At 34.6% G+C, this 12734-nt stretch overlaps 1 protein-coding gene across 14 annotated transcripts in view; it reads right to left on the bottom strand.

Annotated features, from left to right (window-relative positions):
• Positions 1–5349: 5349 nt before the first annotated feature.
• Positions 5350–12734, bottom strand: part of LOC129271956 (mucin-2-like) — a 46767-nt gene continuing 39382 nt past the window's right edge. For 13 of the 14 annotated variants that reach the window (XM_064106979.1, XM_064106983.1, XM_064106984.1 and 10 more), the window contains 3 exons: positions 10117–10243; positions 8512–8657; positions 5350–7795 (listed from right to left, as the gene is read on the bottom strand). In XM_064106979.1, coding sequence (XP_063963049.1) covers positions 7635–7795; positions 8512–8657; positions 10117–10243 — 434 coding nt within the window. In that variant the 3' untranslated portion in view covers positions 5350–7634. The remainder of the gene's footprint in view (positions 7796–8511; positions 8658–10116; positions 10244–12734) is intronic. The other variant, XM_064106989.1, reaches the window with a different exon arrangement.

The raw sequence follows: 12734 nt of genomic DNA, 5'->3' as shown, positions 1-12734 counted from the left end.
CTTGAAAATGTGTTTTATATCAAATTAATTTGAGAGTTTGGGATGGCAATACAGTTATTCTGATAATTTGTGGTTGTTGTGATCATCATCACCACCACCATCATCACCATCATCATCAGCATCAATCCCCCTGACTCCACACAAAGACTAGCACATATAAAACTTGATGTTGAGAGGGCCTCTAGTACACAAGGCATTATAGTCTGCACATTCAGACCCCAAACTCGAGTGAAGGGTTTGCACAGCAGACTAACCATCATCCTCATGATCATATGATTCATTAATAGAAAATAACAGATCTTTGTGAAAATTATTTCAAATAGATATAATTTAATACATCAAAATTGAAACAATCACTTTAACAAATGAAATTCCGTGGTATCAACATATTCAAATCATACACGTGTGCATGATGTAGTAATTTGCTCCTGTACATTGGGTAGGCATGACAAGTCACAATAAGGTAAGGCTGTTTGATACTGTAGCCAAGAAAAAACAAACATACATGTACATTATAAATACAAAAGTGTACATATGACGATTTGAATTAATAGGACATTTACATCCACTGATTTCACTGCAAAATAAAAACAAAATTTGCCATTTTCTTTACAGTGACGACAGTTACTAGGGACATTAAATGATCAAGAAAAAGGAATTTATGTTGATAAAATTTATACCTGGCACTGTCTTTTCTTTATAGGTGGTAATTTAGTAATATAAACAAAATTAATCCAAATGATAGCAGCAAGGACTTTCTCATGCCATTGAAATATATTAACATTAAACAAAACCGAGATGGTTATTTATGGTTATTTTATTGGTTCAAATAATACCTTTAAAAGGAAGATGTATTTCATAATCAAACTTTAGAGCAAGAATGAATTAAAATCAAATAAACTCTTCATTCTGGGTTGCAAATACATGTACCTATCATGGAATAATCCAGCATGCAAATTCATAATACATGTAGATGTTTTCAATGCACCACTGTTAGTAATATACAGAATTCATGACCTGTTCCAGTACTCAAATAGAAGTATTGATTTTGTAAGTATTTTAATTAGCATGTGATTACATCTAGGTAATTTACTTTATCAAGCCAAATTTAAGAAAAATACTTATACTTGTATGTATCCATCTGTGGGCAGAATGTATGATTGCGCATATCAGGTTTGAAAAGTGACTGACTTAGATTTAAGCAAAATACTTAGTCAAAAATGTAATTGAATACCAAGATGGTTGAGAATTTTACTTAAGCAAAGTAATGAGAAAAATACTTAATATTCTGAATGAAGTATCAAATTGAATACCGGCCCTGTGCCCTACAACATAAAATAAACCAATTTTACCAAAAATCAATGGGATAGGCCAGCCACATAATTAGTTTAAATGCTTAGTAATTCTCAAAATTGGGGAGAATCCTACTAAAGATATTGAAAAAAAAAAGCGAAGTGGCAAGTTTTCAAATTGCGCCTTTCATGTCTAATAAGTTTTTCAGTTATGAATTGACAATAGCTTTATCCAGTTGATATGAAATATGAATATGAAATTTTGACAGTAAACACAAACAATAAACTTGGCGAGATATTTACGTGGTTCGGCACATTTAACGGCGGCTTGGCATAATAAGCACTCTGGCGAGATAGCCAGAGTTACTATCGATATCAGTCCTTAAAGCGATGGTCCGGGCTGAAAATATTTATAACTTAATACATAGAGTAGAATTCACTGAGCAAAATGCCGAAAATTTCATCAAAATCGGATAACAAATAATAAAGTTATCAAAATTTTAGTTTAGCAATATTTTGTGAAAACAGTCGTCATGAATATTCATTAGGTGGGCTGATGATGTCATATCCCCACTTTCCGTTTTCTTATGTTATTACATAAAATCATAATTTTTTCATTATTTCATACTTGTGTGAATAATATGTCTCCCTTATAATGAAATAAGTTGCAGCAATAAATATCTAATGCACTAAATCAGTTGTAAATCCAATTTATCTAGTTCTTCTTGGAGGAAAAAATTTGAATAGACCTAATTTCATATAATAAAATACAAAAAAACAAGTGGGGATGTGACATCATCAGCCCACCTAATGAATATTTATGACGACTGTTATCACAAAATATTTGCTAAACTTAAAAATTCAATAACTTTGTTATTTGTTATCCAATTTTGATGAAATTTTCAGCATTTTGCTCAGTGAATTCTACTCTAAATAAAGCTATAAATACTTTCAGCCCGGACCATCCCTTTAACTGTTAGAAATGAATACTACTGTCTGTGCAAAATAATTGTTACTGCCAATGACATTGATGAAATGAGGTAACAGATAACGACAAATTGCCTGAATTGTTTTGTACATTTGTCCTTTATGGAGCAAAGATCGTGTGTGTAGTCATATACATTTGATTTATCTCAGTCTTTGAGAAACATCACTTTTAGACATAATTCTCACACCATTTGATGGTTAAACTATCAATCTACTGGACAACAATTTAAAACAAGTCCTAAATGTAACCTAGGGGTGTTTCATAAAGCTGTTTGTAAGTTAAGAGCAACTTTAAGAATGACTGGTGATCCTTTCTTATGCGCTAAACTATCGCCAATGAACAGTTTAGTGTATACCATTAACCACAAGAAAGGATCATCAGTCGTTCTTAAAGTTGCTCTTAACTTACAAACAGCTTTATTAAACACCCACCTGGGGACAGTGATTTTCAGTTTACGAGAAGATCAAAACAGAATATCAAGAGTTCTTTTCTTTTCATGTGAAGAGTCATTGAATTGAACTTTGTAAAAAGGAATTCATGTTTTTGCTGTATGCATTTTCTATGACAAAACAACATTTCCATTTTAGATCAAGTTTGAGACAGAAAAGTCGATTAAAAAAAGAAGCAAAAACAAAAAATCACAGTCCCTATACTAATCGCTTTCAATTCATCTATAACAGTCTACCCAGTGGTGGACCCAGTAAGGGCACATCCAGCCCACTCCCCCCCCCCCTTTGAGAACCAGTAAAAAATATATCAGTGGATAATACCATGCATTTTTGCTTGTCAATCCTTTCCGTGACATACATGTACATCAAATTATCTTTTGTGAATGAAGACCTTTTTCTGAACAAAAATGCCCCCCCCCCCCTTTGGAAAATCCTGGATCCACCCCCGAGTCTACCAACCAACTGGTACATGAACTCAATGAATACTGCAAGCTGGCAACTTGGCACCATTTTTTAATTTCCATCTGCAACAGATATGAATATTTACATTGAATATTTTTTTTTTAATTGATGAATAATGAATATATACATTGTAATATGGCACATGCTGATCTCAAATAAACTTGGAAAAATAATGCTTGAAAATTAAATGAATGACAACATGAACTGATCCATCTGTTGTTCATACAATGACACAAGATTGGGTCCTGCAACACCTGCTCCGGGCTTTGGGTTAGGGTTGCAATTTGAGTTTTGTGTTGGGTTTAGGAATAGGTATGTATGTATTTTAAACCTCTTTTGTGGCAGTACAGTAACTTTTTTGGAATTAATGTTAACACTTCCGGCTTTAATCTTTATGTAGACATGTATCTACTTTCACTGTACATAATTCTTATAAATGTATTAATGGTTTTATATGTTTAATATGGCATTTTCGATGTTTATTGACTTGAAGTCGTGAACAAAACAAATTTCCAACATGGCTAAATAAAGACGAACTTGAACTTGAGAACTAACTTGTTTAGGGTAGGGTGTAGAGTTAAAATCCAGGGTTGATGAGTCATTCAATATGGAGTGTGGAATTGATTGCAGGGAAATCTTCACCGGAGCAGATGTCATGGAACCTAATAGGCCTACACATGTAACTTGCACAATTCTTTAAGTACTGGCAATGATAGAAGTCCATGTGGATTGTGGCAGGTCATTATTTCACGCAAAAACTCGTAGAACTGCAGAACTCAATCTCGATTGAATATTTTTTATGTTCATAAATATCAATGTGATGACATAAAACATGCCATTCATATGTCCTTTCATTCTACCCCCCCCCCAAAAAAAAATACATATGAATACCGGTACAATGCTTTTACCAAAGTAATATGCTCTATATGAATTAAATATGTATAATGACACACATATTAATACGAGTCGTGTGTATCTTCCTTTTATGCTCAGAAAAAACACTCACAGAAAATACTCCTTAATATCCAATGCATTCACAATAGTAGAATACTTCAAATTAATTAAATTTCTATTTTGAAGATTGGAGAATGGTTTATTTTTTCCCTTATATACAATGAATTCATAAAAATTTCAAAAGAATTAAGCACATCTTGATATTTCAAGGTGGATTTCAAGGTGATATCTAAAAATATTCATCAGGATAACTTTTTCTGAGTACATGGCAAGATTATCACAAACTATGCTTGGACTAAAATAAAAGAAAAGATCTAAATTTAAAAAAACCCAGCACATTTCACACAAAAGCTTTGGACGAAAATCTTGATATAGAATAACTCTGAAATATCAGTAAACTTATACATTTTCTGAGTAGCAAGATACAGCAGATCATAAAGATCTCTTTCTAGAAAAAAAATATGAAAGAGACTTTTTTTGTACAACATTTCAGACATAAGTTTAATTGAAAAAACAAACAAACAACAAAGTGCCTGAAAAAAACCCAGACAACATGTCATCCCTTAATGGAACAATGAGTATTGTATGATATGGAATTACTGCACTATACTGTACATGTATCTCTATAAACATGTATGTAAATACAATTATATATATAGATATATATATATATATATATAATATATATAAATCCCTCAAAAAAAGTTTGGAAATCTGAGTTTGGCCATTAATTTCTCCCAACTCCCGATTTCACACAATGCATATTTGACATCATTCAAAAGATCATTTAATTTTCTTTAGAATTATACCATGCTTGTTATGATCATGCCATCACGAAAAGAGCAGGATTCAAAAGTGTTGGATTAGGTCTGAGATGAAAAGCTGCAAAACGAGCAAAAAAAAGTTTGGAAATCTGAGTTTGGCCATTAATTTCTCCCAACTCCGAATTTTACACAATGCATATTTGATATCATTCAAAAGATTATTTAATTCTCTTTAAAATGATACCATGCTTGTTATGATCATGCCATCACGAAAAGAGCAGGATTCAAAAGTGTTGGATGAGGTCTGAATTGAAAAGCTGCAAAACAAGCAGAAATAGTCATGAAGGGTCAATACAGAACATGATTCTTTTGTCTGTGTCAATAGAGATGAAAATCCATTCAAATCAAGCCCCCTGCTTCTTCATTTTTTATGTTTTGTTGTGGTTTATGTAGTGATGGTTCTGTGAGATAACATGGTTTGAAATACCCATGCATGTTTGTTTGTTTCTTATGTGTTTGCTTGTACAGAGGTGTGTTTGATTGTAGGTTAATGTTGATGTTAAGGTGCATGAAAACAATTACAAGAAACCGCTGAGAAACCCACTCATCACCATGGAAAAAAGAACAGTGACTTTCAATATTGTGTAATTTTGCAACTTTTGAATTTTGACCTTGCACCACATTTCAAGGCACTGTACCTCCATGTGAACCATAATCATATCATGTAGGGTATCATTTTAAAGAAAATTAAATGATCTATGCATTGATATTAATTACACATTGATATTTACTACAACCGAGGAGGGATTATTGATCAAAGTCAAAAGAAACCGCTGAGAAACTCACTCATCACCACGGAAAAAAGAACAGTGACTTTCAATATTGTGTCATTTTGCAACTTTTGAATTTTGACCTTGCCCCACATTTCAAGGCACTGCACCTCCATGTGAACCACAATCATATCATGTAGGGTATCATTTTAAAGAAAATTAATTGATCTATTCAGTGATATTAATAACACCTTGATATTTACTAAAACCGAGGAGGGATTATCGATCAAAGTCAGATTTCTTAACTTTTTTTGAGGAGTTTATATATATATATGACAGATTGCAACCAAACAACCCCTTACACATTTGAACCATCTTTAAAGATTCAGACACTTTCATAGTTGTTCAATCAATCTTTATGTGTATGTGTACACCAACGCAGTAAACAATCCAATTGAATTGTGTACAGAAAAACAGTGATGAATAAATCATATAAAACTTGAATGATTCGTAATAGAGAATCCTCACTCAAGACCATGAAAGAAAGACGCACACTGCATTGCACACCACCAACAGAATTGCAGTAAAGGATGAAACCCTAAAGTTGTATTTATCTTTTGAAGTGAAGATATACATGTGAAACACAAAAAAGTGCTGCTGACTACTAATAGAAGATGTTTCACCAGCGCCCGGCCCGTGTGACTGTTATAGACTTCCTGAAACCACTCTTCAGAGAAAAGCAGCATCGGGAAATTATGGTCACTAGCATCTATGAAATAACTAGGGGGGTCTTTTCATGAAGTTGTCCATAAATTAAGCATGATTTTACGACTGGTGAACCTTTCTTACAATAAATTAAATACCAAATTTGCTTCCATCCAGAAACTCATTGAAAATTTGAATTTTTACCAATGAAGATCGAACATCAGCATGTGGCTACATCTACAAACAAGATTTTGGATGTTCTTTATGGCATACAAGTGTCATTCCATGTAGAAATGATCCTCCTGTACATCCTGTTGATACATGGTGGGAGCTTCTTGAACAAACTCTCGACGTTATGGCAAACATACAGTATCCCAATGACACAAGCATGTTCCAATGGCCATTGGAGATTGTTAATGTTCAAAGAACGGTATTTCTTCTGATATCTGCTAACAGAGCCTTAAACAAGACTATCATTGGATTGTGGCGATTATGCTGACACAAGAATATTTCATTTGCTATCAGAGATTGTCCAAAGTCGAAAGAACAGTATTTACTGTTGTTACCTACAGGTTGCATCTCTGAACAAGACGTGATGTATACTCTAAATCAGATGAGACTAGTGTCACACCAGGGCAGTGGTTGTTGTTCAGTACAGTGGCAGCGCGGTTGCACAAGGTGTCTTTGACCACCGTATGGCCAATACTGTCCTGAGATATCATCATCTCCAGAACAATCTAACCTCATCATCGACCAAGTGAGGAAGGGACGGATTCGGGATACACTGGATATCTGATGCGATAGTTGCACAATTTGTCCTCTTTCTTGAATAACACACAATTTTCTATACATACAGTTACATCTGCTAAGATGTAGGCCAAGATGTAGGGTATAGAATAATTTCTTGGCAGTAAACATGGCTTTGTCCACGGAGATACAGACCATACAAAACTGTGTAACACTTTTGCTCAGAGTCATCAAGAACTGTTCTTGTCGTGCCCACAAGTGTTGCCGTAGGGCCTTGCCCACAAGCATGAGTTGCTTTTTAAGAGGTCCTGGCTCATCATTATGCACATCCTTGTGATTGTAAACGAATTTGGTTTTCATTTTTATATTGCCGAATAAATTCCTTCATTCATTAATTGCCCATGTCAGCAACTTCACATGGCACTGCTTGTGGTAGACCAGCCAATAATAACTAGCGAGGATGAGTTGAGAAAGTACAATGAGCATTTCGGAATGTCTCTTGGCTATCCACCTCCTCCTCCTTTTGGTGACGTAGGACCAGGAATGGGTTCTGGACTAACCCTGTTCGATCTGCTCAGTTTCTTTTTCTTTTTGGACGTAGCGTTGCCCGGTTTGCTCCCTGTGCTGTGTGAGGGCGATGTCTCCTCTGTGCTGGGGTGATTCACTGTGAAAGGGGGTGGGGGGTGGAGAGAAGGAAAATAAATGAAGGGGAAAAAAAGTGAATGTGATGAAAATGAGAATTAGAAAGGGGGACATTTACTTATATTCACCTCTGGAGATATCTTAAAACATATAGGCAACTAACTTCGCCACTAAATGAAACTCCAGTCAAAAGTTTCCTTTTAATCAAGCATTAGGTTTGAGTTTGAAAATACCATACATTCAGTGTGAACAAGAAATTAGGTATTAGAAGAAAATACACACAACTTTTATATAATGAAGTGCTTCAAAATACAATAACAGATGAGATGAGAAATCAAATCACAAAATGGCTGAGAAGTTTCAGATCCAAAAGTGATAGACTATACATGTACATTACAATAAGTGCAAACTAGTCAACATTAACAAAAAAATTAAATGAACATGACGACAACAGAATTGGAAAAGCCAAGATTAAAGCAAGATTAAAAACATACGACAAATAAATGTCTCATGTGTCTATGTTCAATGTTATCATCTTAATTATGTTATGTTGATATTTTTATTCTTGCTGTTCTTTGTAAGGGAGCACCTTGCTCGACAAGCTTAAGCGTCTTGAGGTGCAACCCATTTTTCAACCTTTGTACATTTTATATTGTAACATCTGAAATAAATAAATGAATTGAATTGAAAGCTTAAAAAATAATTAATTGAAGTATATAGTCAAACTTTTTTTTTTACCGGGAGTTATTTCAGAATTAGGAATTGGTGGTAGAGGTCCAGGCATAACTGTTGGGTTGGTTACAGGGGTGAGTATGACTGTCCCCTTTTTCTCGACTTTCGTCAGTTCCACATTATTCTCTTCATGATCAGCCAAACACTCTTTACTGTTAATACAAAAAAGGTGAAGAGCAAACATGAATTGATTAGTTCTTATGTGGGTGCAGATCTAGAATTTTGTGTGGAGTAAAATTATATTCATGAATATAATAGGTAAATAAAAATAATTTTTTTTTTTTTTGGGGGGGGGGGGCAGGCAAAATATGCATAAATTGTCAAATAACACACGCAGGCTCCATTGACAGCATTTTTCTGGGGGGGAGGAGGGGGTATTTCTTGAGTGAAATTGAAAGTTACCATGCACAACGTGGCTGCAAGTTTGTGAAAACTTGCAATGAAAATAGTAGATTTTGAAAGTTCTGGGGTGCCCCTGCCCCCAATGCATAGCAATAATTCAAGGGCTTCAAAAGATTGAATACTGTTTGTAAAGGCACTTAAAGTCCATGCTTCTGTTTGAACTGGTCCAGCAAAGTTTTAAGAGTGTGATTAAACACGTGCCCATTGAAATCGATGAAAATCCACATCATATGGTATCAGAACAAAGAAAATATGTACACAAAACTCCATAAAAGAAGGGAAATTTTTGTGTGTTACACAACTATGACATTTCCATAACTTTTTTTAATATTTTGTTATTCTTTATCTTTAAGGGAGAGTGAAAATCACACACAAATAGAAGGATTAGTCTTGTAAATTATATATAGAGCTAATACTAAATACAAAACTGACTTATTTTATAGTTACATTTACGTACTAAAACCAAATAGCAACACAGTGCTTCAAAGCAAAGATCAAGAACACAGTTTGTAAGACATGAAGAAGTAATTTAAAAGAAATCAATGAAATATCAGTGCTCACACATGGAAAAGATCAAGAGTAAGATGGTAAACATTAAGAAATAAAGTAATCATTAGAACAAAGAAACCATGAAAATATTGTAATGATTCCTTTTTTGTATCTGTTATGCGCATCAAAATTGCTATTAACATTTTTTGTACCAGCTGCGCATATAGGTGGTTTGAATAAAAAGGCTGTTTTCGACTCACCGTACAGCCGCCGTAGAGCAAATGTGACCGAGGTATTAAGAACCCTGATATTATATGTCCATGAGAGTCATCGATCTACACTAAGATAAATGCCACTCGACAATAGAATTTCCCCTGCTAATTGCTTTTAATGTAATTACAATCATATGCTTTTGAACAGAATGAATGCTGCTACGCGAAGATAATTAAAAGTATAATTTCCTCATTTTAACTAAATAATTTATCATGAATTCTTAAAAGATCATTTGTGGCATCAAATTTGATTCAGAATAGCTTCAGTTGGACGTCAACTCAATTCACTCCATTCAAAGTTAAAATGCTTCAGATTTATGGAAATTCATTTGACTCAGTCTGGTAACTTGTGAAAACTAAAAAGATTTTTTTTTTCAAAGTGACTCTGACTATTAAAACTAAACTAAATTCAACTACAACAGATACATTAATAGCATGTGATACTTACGATCCATTTTTCCCCCTGCTGCCCACAGGAGCAAAACAACACTTTTTGTTCTTCCAGAGATACCATATTAGGATTCCACAGAGGACAATGATGGCAACTGCCCCACATACACAACCAGCGATGAGAGCTGTTTCAATCATGAAAAAAAAAGAAAGAACAAAATCATATGAGGCACAGGAATTTCTCTATTCGCTCCCTTATAAAGTCTGATACCATAATAAGCATTTATTTATACAGTGCCATCTATCTAGAAATAATCTATTCTGGGGCGCAATATTATTATTCCTGCTTTAGCTTGAGCTGCATCCAAGGAGCTCACATAGTACTGTAGACCCTTCACCACACCAATCTTAAAATCCCATGAGAGCATCCGCAAACCCTTTCAAACCAATAACATAGATTTGAAACATACATGTAATCTATGACTCTCTACAAAACTGCAACATAAATCCCTAACCATATATCTAAAAACTTTTCTTGAAACTTTTCTTGACATAGCCCCAAATTTATTTTTCTAACCTAAAACCAAAAACTGCATCCCCATCTCCAATCCAGAGCCTAACCCTAACCCTAAGTCATCAATGCCAACACCTGACTCTAATCCTCTTAGATGTAAGACTCTTTAAAGGCGGTGCTGCACCAGCCCGAGTTTGCTTAATCTCGAGATTTTAGCCCGATCGGCCCTCTTCGCCATTAATCTCGAGATTCAAGAAACCCAGTCTCCACCATCGCAACAAGAGCAATTCCTGCTTGAGTGAGGCATCGATGCATTATGGTCTGACGCCGTGAATAAGTAATCCCGAGTGCGTCTGCACCTGCAAATTAGCGGGATAATTCGTAAAATAGCGTGCTATTTTGCAAATAATCCCAAGTTGACTTGGGATTGCAATCTCGAGATTAATCCTGCGAACTAGTGCGATAAATGCGTCTCCATTGCAAATAATCTCAAGATTGTTCAGATCGGGATAATTTGCCGGATCAGAAATAGCGCACTAATTTGAAAACTCGGGCTGGTGCAGACGGCCCTTAACAGAGTCTATATTATATTATGCAGCGCTGAGAAACATTGTAAGGACTACATCAATGTTGCATATTATTTACTATCATTTAAAACAGCAAATGAAAATTAACAAATCAATCAGTTTAATAGTAATCAAACTGCATTGGTTCTTATAGAATGTTATCAAGTTCAACCAGCAATAATAAGTCACCAGGGAAGGTTGGTCTTCAAAAAGCAAAAATTATGTAGTCTATCTGAAAGACTAAATTCTATTCTTCTTCTTCATAATGTCAAATTCTAAAGTAATAAAGTTGAATATAGGTGGTTGCAAACTGCCTCGTTCACAAGAATCCCCGTTAAATTACAAGAACTTTTTAGGCTAAAAAATACCCATTAATTATTCCTGCATTCACACCACCCTTCGGGATAAGTTCCTGAAATTACGAGCATGCGCAGTATGGTCTGATAAGCAAGCGAGGCGCGAGATTCAAAATCAGTAGCTCAGCAGCCACCCAAGGCGCCCGCGCCCAACTACACACTGGGCTAAAAGTTCCCGTAAATTGCTTTCACATTGCCAAAATACCTGCGACCTTGGAAAATCCCTGCGAAAGTTCTAGTGTAATTTTGACAAGTACCTACTATTTAGCAGGTATTTTCTTTCGGGGAGATTACGCGTAATTTGCTTTCACATTGCCAATATTACCTGGTATTTTCTGATCGGGGTAAATTTCCCGATCAGAAAATACCTGGAACTGACGAAATTCGAGGCGGTCTGAAACCACCTTATAAGACAGTTTACAAGAGCTTCTTTCAAACCATTTTTTTAAAAAGTACTGCTGGGAAATTTCACCAAAATTGCACAGGGTGCAAATCTCATGCTTGGGTGAAACCCGAACTTCAAACCTTGTTTTCTCCTCTTTTCAGTTCTCACTGAATTTCCCCTGCATTCATTCAAGTACATAAGGTTATCATTGATTGTTTTATATTGTTTTAAAGCTTAGGATGTGCTTTTTCAAGCTCAATGTAAATTTCAAAATTTATTTTGGGCAACTTATAGTTGTTTTGGGAGTGGCTGGTCACATAATATAGTACTGACTGCGAAATAATATGAAGGAAACTTAGTCCGATTATTTAGACGTCAACTTATCCACTGCATTTTAAAACATAGGAAAATTTGCTTTCATAAGAGTCAATTTTGCTGACTCCTACTTAAGAGATATAATACATGTATTAAGCAAAAATTGGGGACAATAAAATACACAAGCCATAAAACTCATTACTGAAGATACTGTAGTGGGAAATTGTATGTTCAAGATGGTTAATCTTATCCACTAGGCAGTTAATTTTTCATCACAGCAGCCAAAATCTATGTATTTAGAACATGAGCAAACTACACTCAAACCAAAGCAACCAACCACAGCAAACCATATAATCTAACATTCACGAGCATGCAAGATATATGAAAAAACTTCCACAAATATGAACAGAAACATTGGTTAGTTATATTCAATAAAATCAACATAACGAAAATACAATATTCACTTACATGTATAAAATTTATGCAATTTCACATCTCAAAAAAGAAAGAAAAGATTAACAGAAAATGAAATGTTGCATA

Source organism: Lytechinus pictus, chromosome 11, assembly GCF_037042905.1.
Source record: "Lytechinus pictus isolate F3 Inbred chromosome 11, Lp3.0, whole genome shotgun sequence".
NCBI lineage: Eukaryota > Metazoa > Echinodermata > Echinoidea > Temnopleuroida > Toxopneustidae > Lytechinus > Lytechinus pictus.
This window is presented reverse-complemented; position numbering and strand designations above follow the sequence as displayed.